This window comes from Suricata suricatta, chromosome 6, assembly GCF_006229205.1.
Source record: "Suricata suricatta isolate VVHF042 chromosome 6, meerkat_22Aug2017_6uvM2_HiC, whole genome shotgun sequence".
Taxonomy (NCBI): Eukaryota; Metazoa; Chordata; class Mammalia; order Carnivora; family Herpestidae; genus Suricata; species Suricata suricatta.
This window is the reverse complement of record NC_043705.1, coordinates 18,815,664-18,837,741: the sequence shown is the minus strand read 5'-3', so window position 1 is coordinate 18,837,741 and position 22,078 is coordinate 18,815,664. Positions and strand designations below refer to the sequence as shown.

At 44.3% G+C, this 22,078-nt stretch overlaps 1 protein-coding gene across 4 annotated transcripts in view; it reads right to left on the bottom strand.

Annotated features, from left to right (window-relative positions):
- The window catches only part of GRAMD2B (GRAM domain containing 2B), a 72,238-nt gene that overhangs the window by 21,266 nt on the left and 28,894 nt on the right, over positions 1-22,078 (bottom strand). Inside the window, exons 1-3 of one of the 4 annotated variants that reach the window (XM_029941808.1) lie at positions 4,474-4,874; positions 3,390-3,432; positions 1,199-1,310 (exon numbers count right to left, since the gene is read on the bottom strand). In XM_029941808.1, the coding sequence (XP_029797668.1) occupies positions 1,199-1,310; positions 3,390-3,432; positions 4,474-4,579 (261 nt within the window). In that variant the 5' untranslated portion in view covers positions 4,580-4,874. Of the gene's footprint in view, positions 1-1,198; positions 1,311-3,389; positions 3,433-4,473; positions 4,875-22,078 lie in introns of those variants that run through there. The other 3 variants (XM_029941810.1, XM_029941806.1, XM_029941807.1) reach the window with 3 other exon arrangements.

Here is a 22,078-nt window from a genome sequence, read left to right as displayed (position 1 = left end):
TTCCTGAGATTTTATTTTTCTTTTCTAATGGCTATAGTGAGTATCAGTTGTGTAACTTGATTTAAAAATTATTTAGGCCAAGGGGCGCCTGGGTGGCTGAGCTAGTTAAGCATCTAACTTCGGCTCAGGTCATGATCTTGCAGCTTGTGAGTTCGAGCCCTGCGTCGGGCTCTGTGCTGACAGCTCGGAGCCTGGAGCCTGCTTCAGATTCTGTGTCTCCCTCTCTCTATGTTCTTCCTTTGCTCGCTCTGTTTCTCTCTCTCTCAAAAATGAATAAACATTAAAAAACAAAAACCTGGGCCAAAAAACCCCACAAAACAGCTGGAACCTGAAGTCTCAGCAAATGTGAAAGTAATAAAAGCCAAAAAATTAATTAATTTAAAAAAAGATGGTAGAAATGATGTGTATTAAAAGGGACAGATCAATCCAGTAGGTGGTTCCTGACTGGAGTCTGGGTGCGGGGGGGTGCCAAAAAACACGTATCCAGGCATCAGTACTGGGACGACTGTGGAACCCTGACATGGATTTTATAGGAGTAATCTTTTTGTATACTTACTATTTAAATTTCTTGTGTGTGCCAATGGGTTTTTGTTCTTGTTCTTAGGAAACACATACTTGAGTGTTTTGCAGGGGGAGTGTCAAAAAACCACCTCAAACTACTGGCCCCAGTGAGTATGCGCACTTCGCAGCACAGGACTGGGCCTTGTAACCCATAGGGTGGGTTTTGGGGCGGAACCGAACTGCTTCTGGAAAAGAATCCTGACTGCCCACAGGTGTTCCTCTTCGGGGGACGGCTGGGTTGCCTCCATTCTCACAGGCGCTGTATCACTCCCCTTCATTTGCCAGGACATCACAGCTCTCTTAATTCTTAGGCAAGCTAATTATCCTGGTTGAGTATGATTCCAGCACATTCCCACACAGGTCCCTGCTCTCCAGGCACTTGTCAGAGTCAGGGGTCCCGGTTTGCAACTCCTGCCACCCAGGATATACCAGAAGGTCAGTGGTGAAGTTCAATACTGATTAATTAAGAGTCGGCCAAAGGACCTGCACCCTGTTCTGTCTTCACATCCTCTACAATCTGCCTATGAGACTCCTGAACGGCAGGAAGATGCACACTTGGGCTCTTCCTTTCCCTTGGCTCCAGGGTGCTCCCCCGCCCCGGTCCCCTGGGAGGAGGTACTCCACATCCCCAAGTTACCTGGCTGGAAGATGAAGACTTCTTCCTGTCCGCCTTAGATTCATTTTTGCTTTCTGTTTTACAGTCGTTCTTATCACTTGCTATAGAGGCACCATCAAAACTGGATTTTGACCTGAGGAAAGAGAACCCAGGGAGTCTGTAAGATGAATTGTTTAATGCTACTCATTAATCCTAATAAATTTTGATTAGTATACCATCTCATAAAAAAAACCCCTGACATTTGTTTTGTTTTGTATTTTTTGGACGTCAGTGATCACCCATAATACTCCAAGAGCATTTACATGGCATAGTGTGTAGGGGACCGGATGGTTTCACAGGCGGCAATCTCAAACTGCAGAAATGCAGGCTTCTAGAAGGGAGAAATACTAACTGAATTGTGAAGGTAATTATACTGTCTAAAAGTATTTTAGGCAGTAAAATAGGAGTACTATAGGCAAATTATTAAACAAAACTGCAGCTATAGCTCAATTAAACAGTATTTTTGTTTCAGAATTCTATTAATATTTAACATGGGTTAAATGAGTAGGGCATTGTATTAAAGGCCCAGAGGCTCCTTTTTCCATAAGGAGCCTGTGAATGCATACAACATCTTTTTTTTAAAGGCGGTACAAGAGTGAGTGCCAAATAATACATACCACAGGTGTTAGGAGAAGGTATAGAGATTCTAAGTCAAAAGAAGGTAAGAGGTGATCAATGGCACAATGCAGGATTGATACACTGGGCCTCAGAGGATGAGCAGGAGTTGGGTATGAGGAGAAGAGAAACAAAACATCTCCGAGTGGTAAAACAAAAGAATCGAAATCAGGATAAAAATGAAGACCATGTTTGAAAGTCAAGGTTTCTTTTGTTCTATTAGGGGCAGAGGTCGGAGCCTGAGTATTTGTTTCTAAGGTGATTCTAGTCCTGGCTCTTCACTGGAGTAGATGTGTGAATTTGCACTATATTCAACCTTACAGACAAACAGAATCATTTTCAAGTGGAATGCATGTGTGATTTTTAGAGGTGTATATACGAACAACTTTTATGATACAATTATGTAGTTTTTTTGAGCATGGGGAAAAATGGCACATGAAATCCATGATTCTACAATATGATTCCTTAGAAAGAGGCTCAGTTAAAACGAGTATTTGGTTCAAAGCAGATTTAAGAATGCTGAGTAATTCAGGCAGTATAGGGGTATGACTTAGAGACAGAAAGGACTGGAGTTAAGACTGTAGACTCTGGGTTTCTCAGCTCTGAAAAGATGGGCTACATGATATTTCAAGCCCCTGCCAGCCCAAACAGTTTGAGTCCATGATGCTCTAACCACAGGTGAAATACCTCTCATTGATTCAAGGTGTCGGATTTGGATTTAGCCACTGGCCACTGACCCTATTCACAGAGACAAATTCCTTTATAATTCTAGGGATTACTTTTTTAAAAAATTTTGAGTCAACATTTGTAGTAAGAAATAAAATTGTTTTTACAAATGGGAAATTACTTATTATTTATACTATCCACTAATCTGAATTAATCACCTACTGATTTACACTAGTAAACATTAATGGAATCACCAAGGCAGTGATCTGAAATTTTGAAGGACTGTAAGCAATTTGTGACAAGTAGGGGTAGCTGTACCCTGATGAATTCAAGAGGCAAACGCAGAAGGGGCTTGTGTGCACAGCACTGGTCTCTGGGGAAGCGGTGGGAGGGGCGCTTATTTATACGGTATGGGCATCTTTGTGTCTTTTCAACTGTGTTACTGTCTCGTCTCACAGGTCACTATGAGCAGGACGGGAAGTCCATTGCAAATGAAAACATAGGGCCTCTTATTCAAGAATTGGGAATTTCCAGACAGCGAGAGCAGAGCCTTAAATCAAGCGTGGGGCTCTCTACAACTGCACAGATGACACACCCACCCCATTTAACAAACATGCCCTCATGATTGACTGTATTGTTCTCACCCGAAGCCTGGGGGAGGTAGAGAAAAACCCAGAGTGTTTGGAGACAGTCAATAATGGTGAAAGATACAAGAAACAACATGCTTTGTGCGTTTGCCAGAGACCCATTTGCTGAGCGAGGTGAGGTGCTCTAAGAGCAAACAGCTGTAGAAAGAAGGGTTGAAAGTGAGGTGTCAAAACAGCCATGCACAACTGATGAAGAGAAGTGGAAACAACAGAAAAGGAAAATGTGGGGGAGAGAGAAGACTTACGTTTGCTCTTGAGTGAAGGAAGGATGTGGAGAGAGGGAATGGGCTGTGTAGCCAGAAAGGAAGGGAAAGGAAGGAGTTATTTAATTATCCTTCAGCAGAGACCAGAAGATCCAAAGGTGCAGTTCTGACAGTTCCAGTAAGAGGGAGAAGAGCAGAGGCACCTGGGTGGCTCAGTTGGTTAAGTGTCCAACTTCAGCTCAGGCCACAATCTCATGGTTTGTGGGTTCAAGTCCCACATCAGGCCCTGAGCCTGCTTTGGATTCTGTGTCTCCCTCTTTCTCTTCCCCTCCCCACTTGCGCTCTGTGTCTCTCGCTCTCAAAAATAAACATTAAAAAAAAAAAAAGAGGGAGAACAGTAATCACTCCACCACTCAGGACAGACCCCTGGCTACATGCACTCTAACTGACCAATGAAATGATCATTCTCTTCTAAGGGCAAAAAACCAACTTTAAGCTCCTTCTTCTTCCTGGCATGTGAAACAAGCACCTAACAAAGAGGCTCTGAGAGTGACAGGGATGGTGGCTCATCTCAAAACTGCCTGGTCCCGTCTAGGCTCATGACCAATCTGACGCTGGCTCCCAGCAAAGGCCCAGGAAACAGGCAGCACCCGAGACACGCACACCCCGTCCTGAGATTCCAGGCAGGGTTCCCCCTCCGCTTTTTCGTGGCTGCCAGGAGAGTGAGGCAGCAGGTGTGCACACGCGCAGGCACAGCAGAGACTCCGACCTGGGAAGGCCGCACCAGCTCCCCGCCAGCCTGCCCAGGTGCTGTGTCAATCTATGCCAGGCCGTGGGCCCTCCTGGCCTTATCACTTAGCAAGATCAGTCCTTGAAGAGAGGGGCAGGTGTTCTGCACTACGCTGGGGCAGGAAGAAAAGATGCTGCCAGGAAGGGATGAGAAAGGAAGGCAAGCACCAGTGCGGACTGAGGAAACCCACCCCAGCTTCTTTCTCAGGGGGCTATCTGCTTACAAGTGGATCCTCACTCGTGACAGCCACCATCAAACTAGAAACACCAGCTCCTCCCAGTCACTCCTCCTCCCCGAAGGCCCCGAAGAACCAAGAGTCAACGTGAGGACAGTCACCGCAAGGAAATGATCCTCTTCTGGTCTGGGGACTCGACCTCGCCGGACGGGGTAGGGGGCTGGGCTGTTGGCGACCTGCACATCTTCTTTTTCTCCTCCAGACCATTCTCAGCCTCTGAGCTGGAGAAGAGAGAAAAACACTTCACCTTAGACATCCGGGGAAGGGGGGCGTGGAAGGAAAAACGACGAGAAACCCTTGCTTTCTGGAGTGTGGAACGAAGTTCAAGCCCCACAACAGGCTGAGGTCACCGTGGACAGCTGTGCCCTTCCCAGATCTCCATTCTGAGGCCCCTCAGCCAGCGCCTCAAAGGGCAGGAGCTTCGGGTCCTGTCTGCCCTGCAGGTAAACAGCCGATTTTGTGGGGACTTGGTGGCTCCCGAGCAGGCGCTGGTGGGCCCCTCACTGCCCAGCTCTGCCCTGCCAGCTGCGCGCTGAGGCGACAGATCACCGGGAGGCTGGGCGGGCCCCTGCACACGTGTTCCTCGCTCTCCGCCAGCTGTGAGTCTTCCTGCTGGGAGCCCCGCCCCTTTATCTGCCTTTCCCTGACGTTCTGTACCACCCACTGTTGTGGTTATAGAGGTCCCACTCTGGGTTGTCCCAGCTTTAACCAAGGACCTACCCCTCTCCAAGCAATTTCCAGGCTAATCCACATGGCCACCCGGGCTGGGTAGGAATTAGGACTCCCAGCTTACAGGTCTGGAATCGGAGGCCCTCACATATCATCTTGCCCAAGTTCCCAGAATCAGCACTCAAGTTAGGATTCAAGGTTCTGAGTTAGGATTCAAGCTTAGGTCTGTCCATCTGGGAGGTCTCTGGGTACACACCCACCCTCATATTCTCTAGCTCTTTTCCCTGCCACCTACCCCCTTCCCCCAATCACTGGTCTATCTATCTAGTGCCCTTCTGAGCTCTTTAGTGTGAGAGCTCTAGGGCAGGGTAAGGATCTTATTAACTTTTAAACTGACCACAGAGTCTAGGTGAGTGCTGATATATAATCATCACTAGGCTTTTAGGAAACCAGGGCTGACCCTGGTGAAAGAAGGACTAGAGAGAAAAACAAGTCAGGATGGTTTGCAGATTGAACCACTAACAAATGGAGGTAATGAGTGTGGTGGATACAGCTCCCTCAATCTGAGGGACTGGGAACACCAATTCCAATAGGAGCAAGAGGAGAGAAAGGGATGGGCAGATACATGGTGTGTTAATTTACAGGGGGCAGACCTTTTTCGGTGTGAGCCTGCAGAGCACGGAATTCACAAGAACTATTTCCGAGAATGTGAGAACGCCACGGTGGCTGAACATAGAGGGAAAATACTAAGATAGCATCGCTATGACAGTTTGGCTAATTTTAATCCTAATTTACCACCTATTTGGTGTCTTCCCCTGCAGATGACCGCACAGGCAGGAAATGTCACTGATTAGTTGAAGCTTTGTGGTTACTTGTTTAAGACACTTTTCTCAGTGTACGAAAGGCCAGCCCATACCAGTAACACCACAGTAGTGTCAAAGTCAACACCAAGGGTATCTGACAAGGTATCCAGTTAACAATCCCGACATATGATGCATATTCTTACACTGTAGGTAGTATTTCTCTTTTCCTAAGTATGTGAATATTCAAGGACAGAAGCCCAACTTTCCACTGCTCCAATTCTCAAAGTGCTCAAAAGCACTTATGTATGTAAAAGAGCTCGGACCATAAATGAATTGCATTATGTGATGAAAGGTACATGGAAGGCTTTGAAATATTAATAGGAAAACACGGCGTGGGAGGATTTTATTTAATGTTGGCATCGAGTTCAATTCACATACTCAGAGCATTTGAAACTGCTAAGGGGCTTTAGAGCCTATCTCTCCTAACCACCCTCTCCAACGCACACACATTATTCCGATTCTTCAAAGGCATCAGACAGCAATTCACTTGGGAGCCCCTCTTTCAGGAGAGAGAGTAAGTGTGCATGGACCCTCAATAATCCACTGAGCATTTATTTACATATTTACTCAGTGTTACGCAGGAACCAAGCCACTGGGATCCTGTACAGCACCTCTGTGTACTTAGAGCCTCCCCACTCGAAGAAGCACTCGTAAAAAGGTGCCCCTCTTAGGCCCCCTAAGAGGACCTAAGCTCTGGGCAAATGTGTTACTTATCCAACTACTAAGTTCCTTACTTGTGTGTTTTTTCCATAGCACTCAGCTCAGCATTGTGCTCATCATGGTCCTTTATACATTTTGACTGAGGTGGGATTCATTCAGCAGTGTCTCCAACCAGAAGTGACATTCGTGCATGGGCTGATACAGTTTTTGAGGTTTGTTGACTTAGAGATGCTATGGAAATGGCAGCCAGTTGATCGCTAACACAGGGGAGATCACTCCTGCCAGCACCCTTACCTCTGAGGTCCTGTGGCAGGACCGGAACTAGGGATAATCCCGACAGCAGAGGCCACCTGTGTCTGAGGGCGCAGAGCGTGGGAGGGAATGGGGGGTTCCTCAAGGCACCTCAAGAACTCGCAAGTTACCATCACTAAAGCTGAACTCACTGGCAAGGAAGAGGAAGTAACAAGTCTCATTTAAAGCACATAAATAAAGCAATCATTTTTCCTCCCTTACAAAGAAAGAGAAAGCACCTGCATGAGTCAGGGAGGGGCAGGAGGAGACAGTTTAACAAAGTTCCATGCTCAGCACAGAGCTGCATATGAGGCTTGATCCCATGACCCTGGGATTGGGACCTGAGCTGAAGCAAGAGTCAGGTGCTTAAATGATTGAGCTACATAGGTGCCCCCCCCCTTTTAAAACAATAAGACAAGGCCTTTCAGGGACATTGACTACAAGGATCAACTAAAAAAACCCCAAAACCATAAGAATAATTCTTTCTTTCTTTTTCTTTTCTTCCTTCTTGCTTTCCTTTTCTTTTTTTTCTTTCCTTTCTCTCTCTGTCCCTGCCCGCTTTCCTTCCTTCCATATGTGTATAAACTATTCACAGACAGAGCCTAAAGATTTCTTGGACGAACCACAGTGCAGCCACAGCAGCCTGTGGTCTTCGAGTGCTGGCCTCAGACACTAAGTCCCCAGAAGTGTCGCCACCTTCTTTGGGCCCGAATCTTCATTGGTCACTCCAGGTCTTCATGGAGCTTGTTTTTCATACCATTGGCCAGGACCTGGTTGGATTTTTTCCCCATCCTTGACATCCTTTTGTCTGTTCCGGAACCAGTCTGAGGTCTTATGCTGGCATGGATTCTGCACAATGATGCTCACAGGGTCCACCTTGTTCTCAGTGAGCTCTCCTGCCCTACTGGTGAGGTGATGTCTGCATTCCCCAACACCCTTGACCCAATCTTCACCCACACCCTAAGTGCAGTGATGGCAAAGGCTGTTTTTGCCAAATAATCACTGCTGCTGTTGAGTACTTGCAAAATGAGCTGGAGCATCTCAGTGATCAGTGGAGGTGGTCCTAGCGGATGCCCCAGCAGTGGCGTGTTCCAACCTTCCTCTTTCAACACATGCTTATGGGAAGGGTCTTTGCTGACAGGGCAGGATCCTCACAGCTGGGCAGTTGACACAAATAAGTGACAGTTTTAAGGATCTGTAGAAGAGCAGATGTTGGGAACCCAGGATCAACCCACACTCAGCCTTGGCAAGTCATTTCTTCTCTCATCTTCACCCCAACTGAAGTAGCACTGATCGGCTCAGAAGCTTTTCAGTAGGAATTCCAGAGCAATGAGCCAGAGGCATGCTTATGCCAACCAAGCTTGATAGTACTGTTGAGGAGAATACATTTTTATTACCAGCTAGGAAGTGCTGGTTTCAGTAAGCCACTGCCTCACACTGTTACACAATCTACAAATAAAAACATGGGTTGGACCATCCCTATCGACAGTACATTATATGTCAATTCCAGGACCTCATTCATCTGATAAGATGATCAAGGTTTCACAATTGTTCAGAATCAGAATTCTTACATGAAGCCAACTCCCATTCATCCTGGAAAGTGTCTCTTTAAGGTAAACTCTGCTCTCCTTTCTCCTGTCATATTCATCTCCTAGGCCCTTTGTCCCTCATGCTGGGAATGAGTTGAATTTAGCCATCATCACAAGGAAGTCAAATAGCTACTGGGCAGAGTGAGGATTAAGTTGCATCTCAGGTGAGTAAATGGGCTGTGTCTCCAGTAAATGAGAACAGGTGCCTCCTTGTGGTCAGTCCAGGCAGTTGTGTTCCTTTCTCATTGCAGTGGTGACTGTGTTTGTTTGAATCCACCTTCAGTGGGGCCCCCGACTGGCTCAGTCTGTGAGGAGCGTGACTCTTGATCTCAGGGTGGTGAGTTCAAGCCCCATATTGGGTGTGGCACCTACATAAACTTTTTTTTTTTTCATGAATTTACCTTCAAGTTAAATTGGTCAAAGTGAAAGGCATAAAAAAATGTCACAAACTCCCTTGGTAGTATGGGTGAGGGTAGGTTTATATCCATGTCACTTAAAAAAAATCCCTGATCATCATATCCTGAAACCACTGTCTTGACCAACAAGGTTTGGAAGTGACCTGAAGATAGGATATGTTTCACCAGACAATCTCCTTGAGATAAAATCTTGGAAATGGGATTGTCGTGATTAAGGCCAGGTCTGTCACACTAATGTGCACCTGGGCAAGCCAAGGCCTGGGGAACCAAACCCTTGTTTTGGTGTGCTACTTGCTTAGTGGCTTCAAGGCTGGCTGGCAGGCAAGGGTAACAATACGTGAGAAGCACAGAGATGGGCTATAAGGACAGAGGAGGGCTCTGGGTGGGGGTGGGCAGCAGCAGCCATAGTACAAATCGAGACATCACGGGAACTATAAAGGAACAGAATGGGGTGCAAAGGTGCAGGAGTTGGTGATGGAGACCATCTAAGACCCATCTAAGACCCCTCAACCTCTCCAATTGCAAGATAAATGCCAAATCTCCCAAACAAGATTTTTGTAAGTCAGGAAGGAGAGTCTTTCATCTACAATTCGGATATTTCTTTGTCTAGAAGCTTTACATTTTATGTATCTATCTACATATTCATTTCTAAGTATTAGAAGGCATAATTCAAAAATTACAAATGGAACTCTTAAAACTCTAAAACACTGATGAAAGGAAGAAAAGAGGACACAAATGAAAAGACAGCCCATGTTTATGGATTGAAAGAATATTGTTAAAATATTTGGACGTCTATACTGTCCAAAGCAATCTACATAGTCAGTGCAATCCCTATCAAAATACCAACAGCATTTTTCACAGAACTACAACAAACAATCCTAAAATTTGTATGGAACCACAAAAAGACCCCAAACACCTAAAGTGATTTTGGCAAAGAACAACAAGACTGGAGGCATCACAATCCCAGATTTCAGAGTATATTACACAAAGCTGTAGTAATCAGAACAGTATGGTATTGGCACAAAAACAGACACATAGATCAATGGAAGAGAATAGCCCAGAATTAAACCCACACTTGGTTGGTCAATTAATCCATGACAAAGCAAAGAAGAATGCACAATAGGAAAAAGATGGTCTATTCCATAAATGGTGCTGTGAACAATGGACAGTTACCTGTAAAAGAATTAAACTGGACCGCCTCTTTACACCATACACAAAAATAAACTCAAAATGGATTAAAGATTTACTCGTGGGACCTGAAACCTAACATTCCTAGAAAAAAACATCGTGATCTCTTTCACATTAACTTTAGCAACATTCTTTTAGATATGTCTCCTTAGGCAAAGGAAACAAAAGCAAAAATAAACTATTGGAAATACACCAAAATAAAAAGCCTTTACACAGTGATAGAAACCATCAAGCAAATAAAAAGGCAACCTACTGAATGCAAGAAGCTATTTGCAAATGATATATCTGCTAAGTGGTTAATATTTAAAATATATAAAGAACTTATACAACTCAACACCAAAAACCAAATAATCTCACTAAAAAATAGGCAGAGGACCCGAATAGACATTTTTCCACAGAAGCTGTACACACGGCCAACGGACACATGAAAAGATGTGTCCAGTCTTCTCCAGTCATCAGGGAAATGGAAATCAAAACCAGTGTGAGATATCACCTCACACCTGTCAAAATGGCTGGACTCAAGAAATAACACATGTTGGTGAGGATGTGGAGAAAAGGGAACCCTTGTGCATAGCTGGTGGGAAGGTAACTTGGGGCAGCCACTGTGGAAAACAGTATGGAGGTTCCTCAAAAAATTAAATATAGAAACACCATACAACCCAATAATTCCATTTCTGGGTATTTGCCCAAAGCAAACAAAAATAACGATTTGAGAAGACATATGCACCCCTGTGTTCCTGCAGCATTATTTACAATAGCCAAGCTGTGGAGGCAGCCCAAGCATCTATCAATGAATAAAGAAAGAAGATGCAGTATATATACACAATGGAATATCACACAGCCATTCGAAAGAATGAGACCTTGCTATGTGTCACAACATGGATGGACCCAGGGGTATAATGCTAAGTGAAGTAAGGCAGACTGACAAAGACAAATAGCTTATGATTTCATTTATATTTGGAGTCTTAAAAAACAACCAAAATAAATGAATAAATACAATCTAAAAGCAGAAAGAGACCCGTAGATACAGAGAACAAACTGATAGCTGCCAGAGGGGTAGGAGGATGGGCAAAATGCGTTTAGGAGAAATACCGGTTTCCTGATAGAATGACAAAGTCAGGGGGATGAAAGGTACAGCACAGGGAATAGAGTCGGATGGTATTTTTATTTATTTATTTATTTTTAAACTTAAAAAAGTTTTTTTAATTTATTTTTGAGAGACAGAGAGAGACAGTGCGAGCAGGGGAGAGTCAGAGAGAGGGGAGACACAGAATCCGAAGCAGGCTTCAGGCTCTGAGCTAGCTGTCAGCACAGAGCCCAATGTGGGGCTCAAACCCACGAACCCTGAGATCATGACCTGAGCTGAAGCTGGCGCTTAACCGACTGAGCCACCCAGGTGCCCCAGAGTTGGATGGTATTTAATATTGTATGGAAACTGCACTTGTGGGGATCACAGCATAACGTATAGACCTATGGAATCATTATGTTGTACACCTGCAACTCCAGTCACATTGGGTATCAACTAGACTTCAATTAAAAACAAATTACAAAAATGGGGCACGTGGGTGGCTCAGTTGGTTGAGCTTCTGACTTTGAGGTCATGATCTCACGTTTCTTGACTTCAAGCCCCACACTGGGCTTGCTGTAGTCAGCATGGAGCCTGCTTTGGATCCTCTTTCCTCCTCCTCTCTCGGTACCTCCCCTATTTGTGCTCTCTCAAAAATACTTTAAAAAAAAAAAAAGGTTACAAATCAAAAGCCAAATCTCCCTTCTATTCCTATTTCAGTGGCCCTGTTTTTCTCTAAAGAGGCACCTACGACGATCCCTGGTACCTGTGTGTCTTTCCAGCAAGAGGCTGTGTATATATGAGTGTGTGTATTTTTAAGTACAAATGATACCATGTTATCATATAGCTTGTCTTTTTTACTTACTGTTTATCTTGGTGCTCTTTCCCTATCAGAATATACAGGGCTTCCTCATTCTTTTTAATGATTGCATGGAGTTCCACTCTAATGGATGAAATACAATTCAACCAGTTCCTTATTGATGGGCATTTAGGTAGATTTCAGTCTAAGACAAATACAAATGACACTGTAACAAATATCCTTGTATGTTTATATGTGTGAATGTATCCATACGATAATTTCCTGGAAATGGAACACCTGTGTCAAAATGTACACAATTTAAAACATTTATAGTTGTTGCCAAATTGCCCTCAGTAGGTTTAGTAACCCATTCCAACCATATGAAACTATGTTTACATATTCTTACTAATCAAGTGTTAAGCCAAGAGAAAAAAATAATGTTTCTGAGTGCCTAGCACATAGGATAAGAACAGTACTTTTAATGATGCCTCATTTAAAATCTTTGATCTTTGAAAATGTAAGAAAAATTCCATCATCACTTTGACTTATTGGTCTCTTCTTATGAGTAAGGTTGAGTGTATTCTCAGGTATTTTTTAATTTCCTATGTTGTGAATTAGCTGTTTCCATTATATTTTGCCAATTTTTCTAATGGGCTATTGATTAAAATATTTAGGAGAAACAATTCTTATCACAACTATATCACCAATGTTTATAATATTCTAGAATTGACTTTTTGAATAAATGATATTAAATAATTTTTAGAAGTTCAGTGGATATTAGGGGTTGGCATAACATTAGAATAAAATGTTGGGGCGCCTGGGTGGCTCAGTCGGTTAAGCATCGGACTCTTGACTTCAGATCAAGGTCGTGATCTCATGGTTTGTGATACTGAGCCCGCACTGGGCTCTGTGCTGTCAAGGCAGAGCCTGTTTGGGATTCTCTCTTTCTCTCTCTCTCTCTCTCTCAAAATAAACAAGAGGGTACCTGGGTGGCTCAGTTGGTTAAGCATCCAACTTTGGCTCAGGTCATGATCTCACTGTTCCCGAGTTGAAGCCCTGTGTCAGGCTTTGTGCTGACAGCTCAGAGCCTGGAGCCTGTCTTGGATTCTGTGTCTCTTTCTCTGTCTTCCTCTCCCCTGCTCATGCTCTGCCTGTCTCTCCCTCAAAAATAATACACATTTTTAAAAATTAAAAATGAATAAGTAAACATAAAAAAATAAAATGCCTGTAACAAATTAACTTTTTTTCTAATGGGCTTACTGGCAGATAGGGGGAAAAAGTGCCAAAAACATAGTGTTCTTTGCTTTCAGTGAAACCTTTAATGAAACCGGACAGGCTTCTAGTTCAAAATAGAGAAATGGAGCACAAATGTTTATTTTTCCTTTCTGAGGCCTTTAAAATAAGTAGTACTCCTGCTTATCATAATGGAGGGAAACCATCAACAGAGGAGTAAGTTCCCAAATTTCTGTAATATGCAAAGTAGAAAACAAAGTACAATTTTAACTCATGCAGCAAAGTAAGGAAGCTATAATTAGAACATGGGCATTAGTGGAAGATAAGAGAACAGTGATCTGGTCTGTCAGAGTCCAGTGAGAAGGACTAAGAGGTTGATGAATGCATGGAATTATCGTAAAGGTGTAAGGGAGATTTTATTATTTTGCTCTATTTTATTTTGAGAGACCATGAGTAAGGGAGAAGGGAGGAGAGAGTGAAAGAGATTCTTCAGTAGGCGATGGAGCCCAACATGTGGCTCAATCCCATGACCCTGGGATCAATACCTGAGCCAGAATCCAAAGTTTGGATGCTCAGCTGACGGAGCCACCAGGAGCTGCTGAGTAAGAGCTCTTTGAATGTCTCCTCCTGACTCCCATACCCATCGTCAGATCTACCATGAAGCCGGCAGTCACTTAGCCATGGGGGTGACGTATTGGAAAGGTTTCAACTAACAGACTGAACAAACTTAGGTGCAGAAAACCAGGGTACCCAGTACGGAGTGTGGAGCCCTGCGGTAAATCCTTCTCATCCTTCCATTCGGAATCAAGTAATCCCAAGGCTAGGTGCCAATTCACCACCCGTGTCTTTCCACAGATCCCAGAACAGCTCTCTAGTCCCTCTTTCTGAAACGGGAAATGACAACACGGGATTGCCAGCCCCTTGAAGAAAGCCTGAAGTCTTAAGGAAAACACCAAGATAAACCAAGAGCGAAGTAAATTTTACATTGAGAGCACAGAAGAAAACTTAAGACAAACAAGCAAACAAGCAAAAACAAAATCCCAAGCCTTCTAATGCATATCTTCTAATGTGTTTCTTCCATGAAACAGATTATGGAGCAAGGGAAATCTTCCTGGACTCTTCAATTCTTTATTATTATGTTTTAAGTTTATTTATTTTGAGGCAGTGGGAGGAAGGGGAAGGGCTGGGGAGAGAATCCCAATCAGGCTCCATGCTGTCAGTGCAGAGCCAAACATGGGGCTTGAACTCACCAACGGGAGATCATGGCCTGAGCTGAAATCAAGAGTCAGACACTGAGCCATCTAGGAGCCCCAACTCTTCAATTCTGAGTCCAAGTCCTTAATAGCTTTCAAGGCACCTGGGGACCTGCCCTGTCCACCCCTCCTAAGCTCCTGACCCCCTCACTCACCTCCCTCCAAGCACACCCCCAAGTTCTCATGAGAAAACCTGTGCACTGGCTGTTCATCAGATGTAGGTTGATGTATTATTGAAAGAGATAACAGACAGGGGCGCCTGGGTGGCTTAGGTCATGATTTCACGGTTTGTGGGTTTGAGCCCTGCATCGGGCTCAGAGCCTGCCATGTGCTTCAGATTATGTATCTACCTCTCTGTCCCTCCACTGTGCGCTTTCTCTCCCTCTCCCTCTCCCTCCCTCCCTCTCTATCAAAAATAGATAAACAGTAAAAAAAATTAAAATAAAGAGATAAAAGAGAAAGTAGGACTTAGATATGCCCACTTAACATTGGGAGTAGGTAAAGGGAAGCAGAGAGTTAGTCTGAGTTGACTTACGGTCCCTCAAAACAGGAAAGTGAAGAGATAAGGTTTAAAGTTAATAATAAGAAAGAGCAGGATATCAACATTTTTGTCGATAATGAAGTAACCACCACAACTATAATCAGGTACAGTCTACAAGAAGCTACCAGGGAGGCAGATGGAGAATGGAAGAGGCAGGAATTGAGTTCTTTATAAATTTTGATGCACTGTATTATTCTATGAACACTTAAAAACATATTAATATCCTTATAAAGAAGATGCAAAATATAGCAAAAATCATAAAAATAGGTGGGTTTGCTATCCTTAAATGTTTTCAAGTGTTTTTATTTTTTAATGTTTTATTTATTTTGAGGGAGAGAGGGGAAGAGGGAGAGGGGGAGAGAGAGGGGGGAGAAAAAGAGGGGGAGAGAGAGAGAGAGAGAGAGAGAGAGAGAGAGAGAGAGAGAGGGAGGGAGGGAGGGAGGGAGAGAGGGAGAGGAAGAAGAAGACAGAGTTAGAGGGGCGCCTGGGTGGCTCAGTCGGTTAAGCATCAGGCTTCGGCTCAGGTCATGATCTCACAGTTGGTGGGTTCAAGCCCCGGTCGGGCTCTGTGCTGACAGCTAGCTCAGAGCCTGAAGCCTGTTTTCGGATTCTGTGTCTCCCTCTCTCTCTGACCCTTCCCTCCTTGTGCTGTCTCTCTGTCTCTCAAAAATAAATAGAAAACATTAAAAAAAAATTTCATTGAGAAAAAAGAGAGAGGGGGAAGGGGCGGGGGGAGGGGGAGAATGAATGAATGAATGAATGAGCGAGCAAGAAGGGAAGGGGCAAACAGAGACAATGAGAGAAAATCCCAAGCAGGCTCTGCACTGCCAGTGCATAGCCTGACCTGGGGCTCAAACTCACCAACTGTGAGAGTATGACCTGAGCTGAAATCAAGAGTCAGATGCTTAACTGACTGAGCCACCCAGGCACCGCACTATCCTCAAATGTTTGGGGTCCTACTAAGTTTAAATAAAATACACTTCCAGATGCTGCCCTCTCCAGTAGCCTCTACTTTAGCACCTAAGTAAAGCAGAATACAGGTTATAAGGGATATCTACCATAAAGATAGTGCCTTGGGAATTCAGAAATCTCTTCTAATTGTCAAGAGGAGAATCAGGGATGATCTGAGGAGGAAATAAGCATGGTCACTGTGTGCGTATGGGGGAGCAGCATGTCTGTTCTCACTTAGCAGACATATATGACAGCTGTCAGAAATACATTTCAGGACAAGAACCCAGAACTGTAAATGGTATTTCTATTTGTGTTGTTAATTAATCAACTCCTTCGGATGGAGAAAATCAAAACCTCCCAATATAACAATGCAGTCAGCTCTGCCACTTCTCTACCCAGAATGACACTATATTTGTGCAACAGTCATCGGGGAAGGAAGGACGAACGTTTGAGCTGGGTATAAATAACTTAGACTTGGAGGGATACCAAAAGGCACCAGAAATACAAGGAAAGGCAGAAGCAAAAACACATAGACAAGGTAGAGTCACACATGCGCAAGGAAAACGAGCAGTGTGGTTTTTTCTGGAGTACAGGCAGCAGAAAGAAGACTCAATTATGCTGTGAAGTTTGACTCCTAATGAGAGCGGGCTGCTTTTGGACTTCCTTTGTGTGGCAGCAGGGATAAAGTGAACATTTTAAAGCAGAAGGAATGAAACAGCAGGGTATCAAGTGCCCACCTTCTCCCACACTTCCATCGTGAGGGTCTGCTGAGCTAGTACTTCTGGAGGATTTACATTCCATCTGCGGCCAGGCTCAGGGAGGGGGGCTGGAGGCAGAGAGGAGGATGAGTCCGAGGCAAGAGGCAGAGACTGCACTGGAGAGCCACGCCAGAGATAACACCGGAAGGGAGCAGAAAACAAGCAGTGGAGAGCAACTTGCAAGATAACCCCAAGGTTAGGTGGGGGACGGGGGAGACAGACTGCCACTGGCAAATACAGGGGATGCAAGAGGGAATGGAGTTATGTGGGCAGGGTTTTGTAAACCTAGTTTTAGACAGATTTAACAGACAGACAGGTAGAACAGACATCTATTGTCAGCAAGAGATGCCTAACATTTCGTTCGAAAACTTATCTAAGAAACCAAGAGGGCCCAAAAGAACAAGAGCAAACAGACTATCTGACTGCACAGGAAAGGTTCTGCTGGCTGGAAATGATTTCTGCTGAGTACCAAGCACACCACCACAGCCACGGGGATAAGGTTCAGTGCCTATACCAGGCATGCAGGAATGGCTTGCCCCAGGGCACCAACTGGCCCCAACACACCTTTTTTTTTTTTTTTAAATATTTTTCATGTTTGTTTATTTTTGAGAGAGAAAGAGAGGCAGTGCATGAGCAGGGGAGGGGCAGAGAAAGAGGGAGACACAGAATCCGAAGCAGGCTCCAGGCTCTGAGCTGTCAGCACAGAGCCTGATGCACGGCTTGAACTCACCAACTGTGAGATCATGACCTGAGCCGAAGATGGACACTTAACTGACTGAGCCACCCAGGTGCTCCCCCAATGACCTCTTTAAATGGGTATCACAGAGCTCCCCTCTGTCCGCATTATAATGGACAAGTACCTGTGTGGTGACCCATCACGTGACTCACTGCCACCTTTCTATCTTCTCCTAATTGTGTGTGTCCAAATCCCTGCTCTTTCAAAGCTTAAGGCAACTGAATCCCAAAAAGCATTTAACTGTCACGATTTTGATTCTGAAGGGACAGAAACCCAACTCAAACTAGTTTATGTTAAAAAAAGAAAACAAAAAACCCAAAAGGGCTTTTGTCACTGCTTCAGGATGAAGTCACCAGCTCTGGGGAGCCACAGCTGCACACGTTTCCCTTGAACCTCAGAACACACAGCAGTGATCTCCAGGATCTCCCTCTCCAAGCCTCTGGGACATCAATGCCTGATTCATCGCCCTGGGACACCGCCTCCATTATGTTAGGCCACTGCCCCAGGACCCACAATGGCTTTCTATCGGGCATCCGACTGCGGCATCTGGATAGGAGCCAAGACCCACCAGAGCTGTGCCGTCTTCCTCCGCTTTTCAGAAAGCGTTCTCCGTTCTAGCCTTGTTGCTCTTCTCCCGTGGCCTTGGGTGTATCATGTTGTCCTCCCTCTGTGCGCTGGCCCTAGCCAGGAGTATTCTCTCCGCTCTTTCCCAGCTCCCTGCAACTCCCCACGGTTCCGTGCCCAGGGCATGTCGATATCGGCCTCCATCTCTTTCCTTCCAATGTCTGCATATAAGAAACTGTGAATAATACTGACTGCACAACTTTGAGTGTACGTCCAGGGCAGGGCGACAATCAGCACTGTGAAAAGGGCTTGGGCTTAACGTTTTCTCTCAATCTAGTCAACTCCTTTCCAGGTGTGATTTACAACTCGTACTGGAAGAAGGCCACGTGGAAGGTGGGTGAGGGGAGGGAAATGTGGTCTTTGCACTCCCCTTTCACTGAACCAGCATGTGTGCAAACAATCATTAGGTGAGCGATAATTTGAAACCATATTATCGCATCGTCCCATAGAAGGGGGTTCCATGGGTGGCTCAGACTGTCTTCATAGTTGGAAGAAACAATGATCACAGGCAGAATCATAATCAAAGTAAGTAACTTCTCAGTAGTGCAATTTTGAGGCCAAGCACAAACGGAAAACAACAAAAGAAAATGACAAGAGAAAATATATCTAAGAGGCAGCAACTGACTTTTCCAATTTCCAGGAAAGGCAGATGGATGCTGTTGATCGTGAGTTCCCTTTTACTATTTACACCCTCAGCATGTAAAGGGCATTTTGCATGCTGCTTTGCTTTGTGCTAACAAAATTTCTAAAAACATGTTTAATACAGCTCCTTTAAACAAAATACAATTTTCTCAAGGCCAAGGACTTTAAATAGTTTTTGTATTTCTAGATCCACTCCTTTTCTGAAGCTGTGCTTCTACAGCATTTGCCAAGTGTCAGAATAAGCCCCTTTCATGTACCTGAGATATTTTAGAGAACTTTTATGAAAACTTTGGCCTGAAGGATGTGTTTGGGGGAAGAACTAGATTTAAAAGCAGAATGAAACACTTACCAAAAGAGAAAGATAGGAAAACAGAAGCATACGGTAAAATGGGTAGCTCAGTTGGTTAAGCATCAGACTCTTGATTTTGACTCAGGTCATGATCTTACTTTGTGGGATTGAGCCCTGAAAGAGCGGAGCCCGTCTGGGACTCTGTCTCTGTCTGTACCACCCCCTGCCTGGCCCCAAATAAATACACATTTTTTTTTAAATGGAGCATGAAACCCAGAGGGGAAATAAAAAAAGAGAAAGTACAATATTAACAAATCTTTAGCTATTACAGAAAATATTCAAAATGTCCAGAATATTAAGTAAGATCAGAAAGTACTTCAGGTGCTTTAGAAGTAACTATAAATTAAAACTTAGATTCTGGAGAGCAACTGGATCATTCCGAATATATTTACAGGAGTTAAGAGAGAAAAGAATATGCTATGAATAAACCAAAAGAGGCATTTGCAATTAAAGGTAATTCTGAATGACCAAAGCAAGGCTGTCATGAGTTGGATGTATAAATGTTCAAATTCATAAACGTGCCATTGCCCAGAGCAGGAATGCTAAAATTTAAGGATAGTTAAGAAGTTCTTTCAATGAGCTTTGGAGAGGACCATGATTTTTGAACACCTCTACACCAAAAAAAGATCTTGTATCCAAGATAAATAGCCACAAGCTTAGTTTTTGAACCTACCACATCCTGATCATGGTAAGGAAGAAGAGAGGGACAAACATTTAAGGACTGTCTGTTTCAAGAGATTTACATGTGAAATGAAGACAGCACATACAAAAACAAAACCACTGTTATATTAACCCCACTAAAACCCAGCATATAAATGTTAATGCCTCCATTTTTGAATAGTCAGATTAAGTATGGTCACAGAATTTGGAATTTCATTTAAAAATTTCTTTTAAGTTTATTTATTTATTTGAGAGGGAGGGAGAGAGGGCACAAGGGGGGAGGGACAGAGAGAAGGAGAGATAGAATCCCAAGTAGGCTCCGTGACGCCAGCTCAGAGCCTGTTGTGGGGCTCAAACTCATGAACCATGAGATGACCTGAGCCAAGATCAAGAGCTGGACGTTTAACAGACCATGCCACCCAGGTGCCCCAGGAAACCTCATTTTAAAGGAATAGAGGACCAAAGGTAGTACATAATTGGGAGGATAAGGGTTTCAGGCATTAAAAAATGACAGCATACAAAGAAAAAGGAACAATTAACATGTATACTAGGAGTGCCAAACTATCTGCAGTGTAAGAGCCTGAGAGGTATGAGTAGAATCATAAAGAATCAAGTGGCTGAGGCGCAGTACTTACGGATGAAGGGACAAGGATGTCACTAAACAGAGGAGACCCAAGTTTATGAGAAAGTAACAGGGGGCCCTGCCCTGAAATGAGGCACAGCTTTCTTAAAATGATACTGACAAAATGACGGTCTGTCCTCTGATCGATGGGCCCTGGACAAGAGGAAGGGGAGGGGGGGTCTGGATTTATAGCTACTCCCCCAGGAAAGAGAAGGAAGCGGACCAGGTGGAGAGAGAGAAAGGGGAAAGGCTGGAAATACCCAGAGCAAGGTCATCACTAGTCAACCACTCGGGCACAACCTGTCTTTATGTTAATAATGCCTCCTGAATTTTCATTTCTCTTGTTACCACAGATGATAGTAACTTTTAGTTGGGAGACGGAGGGAATGTATCATGCCAGAAACACATGTACTTAACCAGAGGGGCGATTTTACCTATTAATAGCACGGGAACATTTAAAGTTTAAAAAACAAACACACAGGGCCAGTGGATGCCAGCGTGGAGAGACCAATACGTGTTTTTGTTTTGGGGGCCTCAGCTGTGTCCGTGGAGACAGGCTGCACTGCTTTAGCCCTCAGCTGTTGGAAGAGACATTTGGATTCGAAGCACCGGAGATCCGAACTGCCTCCTGCCACCCTGGCTGTCATCTGTGAGGACGAAAGTGCTTTCATTCCTTTTACACCCTTCATTTCCTGGAACTCTTTCTGTTCTATGGAGGGGTTGGAGGAGGGAGGTAGGAGATCAAAAGCCAGAGAGCGAAAAGACCCAGAAACGTGGGCATCACAGCTGAGTCCAGAATAGCAACAGAGAGAGCTCTGGAAAACTGTCTCTGCTTTGTTTCCTCCACTTGAACTCGTCAGTTCTACTTCCTCTGTCTTCTGTACTTTGATCTCACGGTTCAGAATTGCATGTGTGTGAGGAAAGCTGAGGATGTTCACTGGGCTGTGCTGTACAGGAATTTCCAGAAGTCAGCTTCAGACTTCCTGCCACATAACCCCTGGTAATCAAAATGGGCACGCGCCTTTGGATGTCAACAGTGCACATGATAATTCTCTTTGTTTAAATGCTTTCTATTTCCAAAATTCAGGATTTTTTCTAATGAAAATTAGTAGGACTCAACCACTAGATAAAAAAGGTACTGTCACTTTTAAAAAATGCAATATCCATCAATTAGAGAAAATAGTTTTCTGTAAGAAGCTTTGGTTTAACCAAAACACTTCCAAACTCAGGGCTTCTGACATGGGCAGACACTCCTCCAGGGAGGACATCCAGACGGCCTACAGGCACATGAAACGATGCTCAGCATCACTCATCATCAGGGAAACACAAATCAAAACCACACTGAGATACCACCTCACACCAGTCAGAGTGGCTAAAATGAACAAATCAAGAGACTATAGATGCTGGCGAGGGTGTGGAGAGATGGGCACCCTCATACACTGTTGGTGGGAATGTAAACTGGTGCAGCCGCTCTGGAAAACAGTGTGGAAGTTCCTCAAAAAACTATCCATAGAACTCCCCTATGACCCAGCAATAGCCCTGCTAGAGATTTACCCAAGGGATACAGGAGTGCTGATGCATAGGGGCACATGTACCCTAATGTTCATAGCAGCAATGTCAACAATAGCCAGAACATGGAAAGAGCCTAAATGCCCATCACCTGATGAGTGGGTCAAGAAGATGTGGTATATATACACAATGGAGTATTACATGGCAATGAGAAAGAATGAAATCTGGCCATTTGTAGGAAAGTGGATGGACCTCAAGGGTGTCCTGCTAAGCGAAATAAGTCAGGC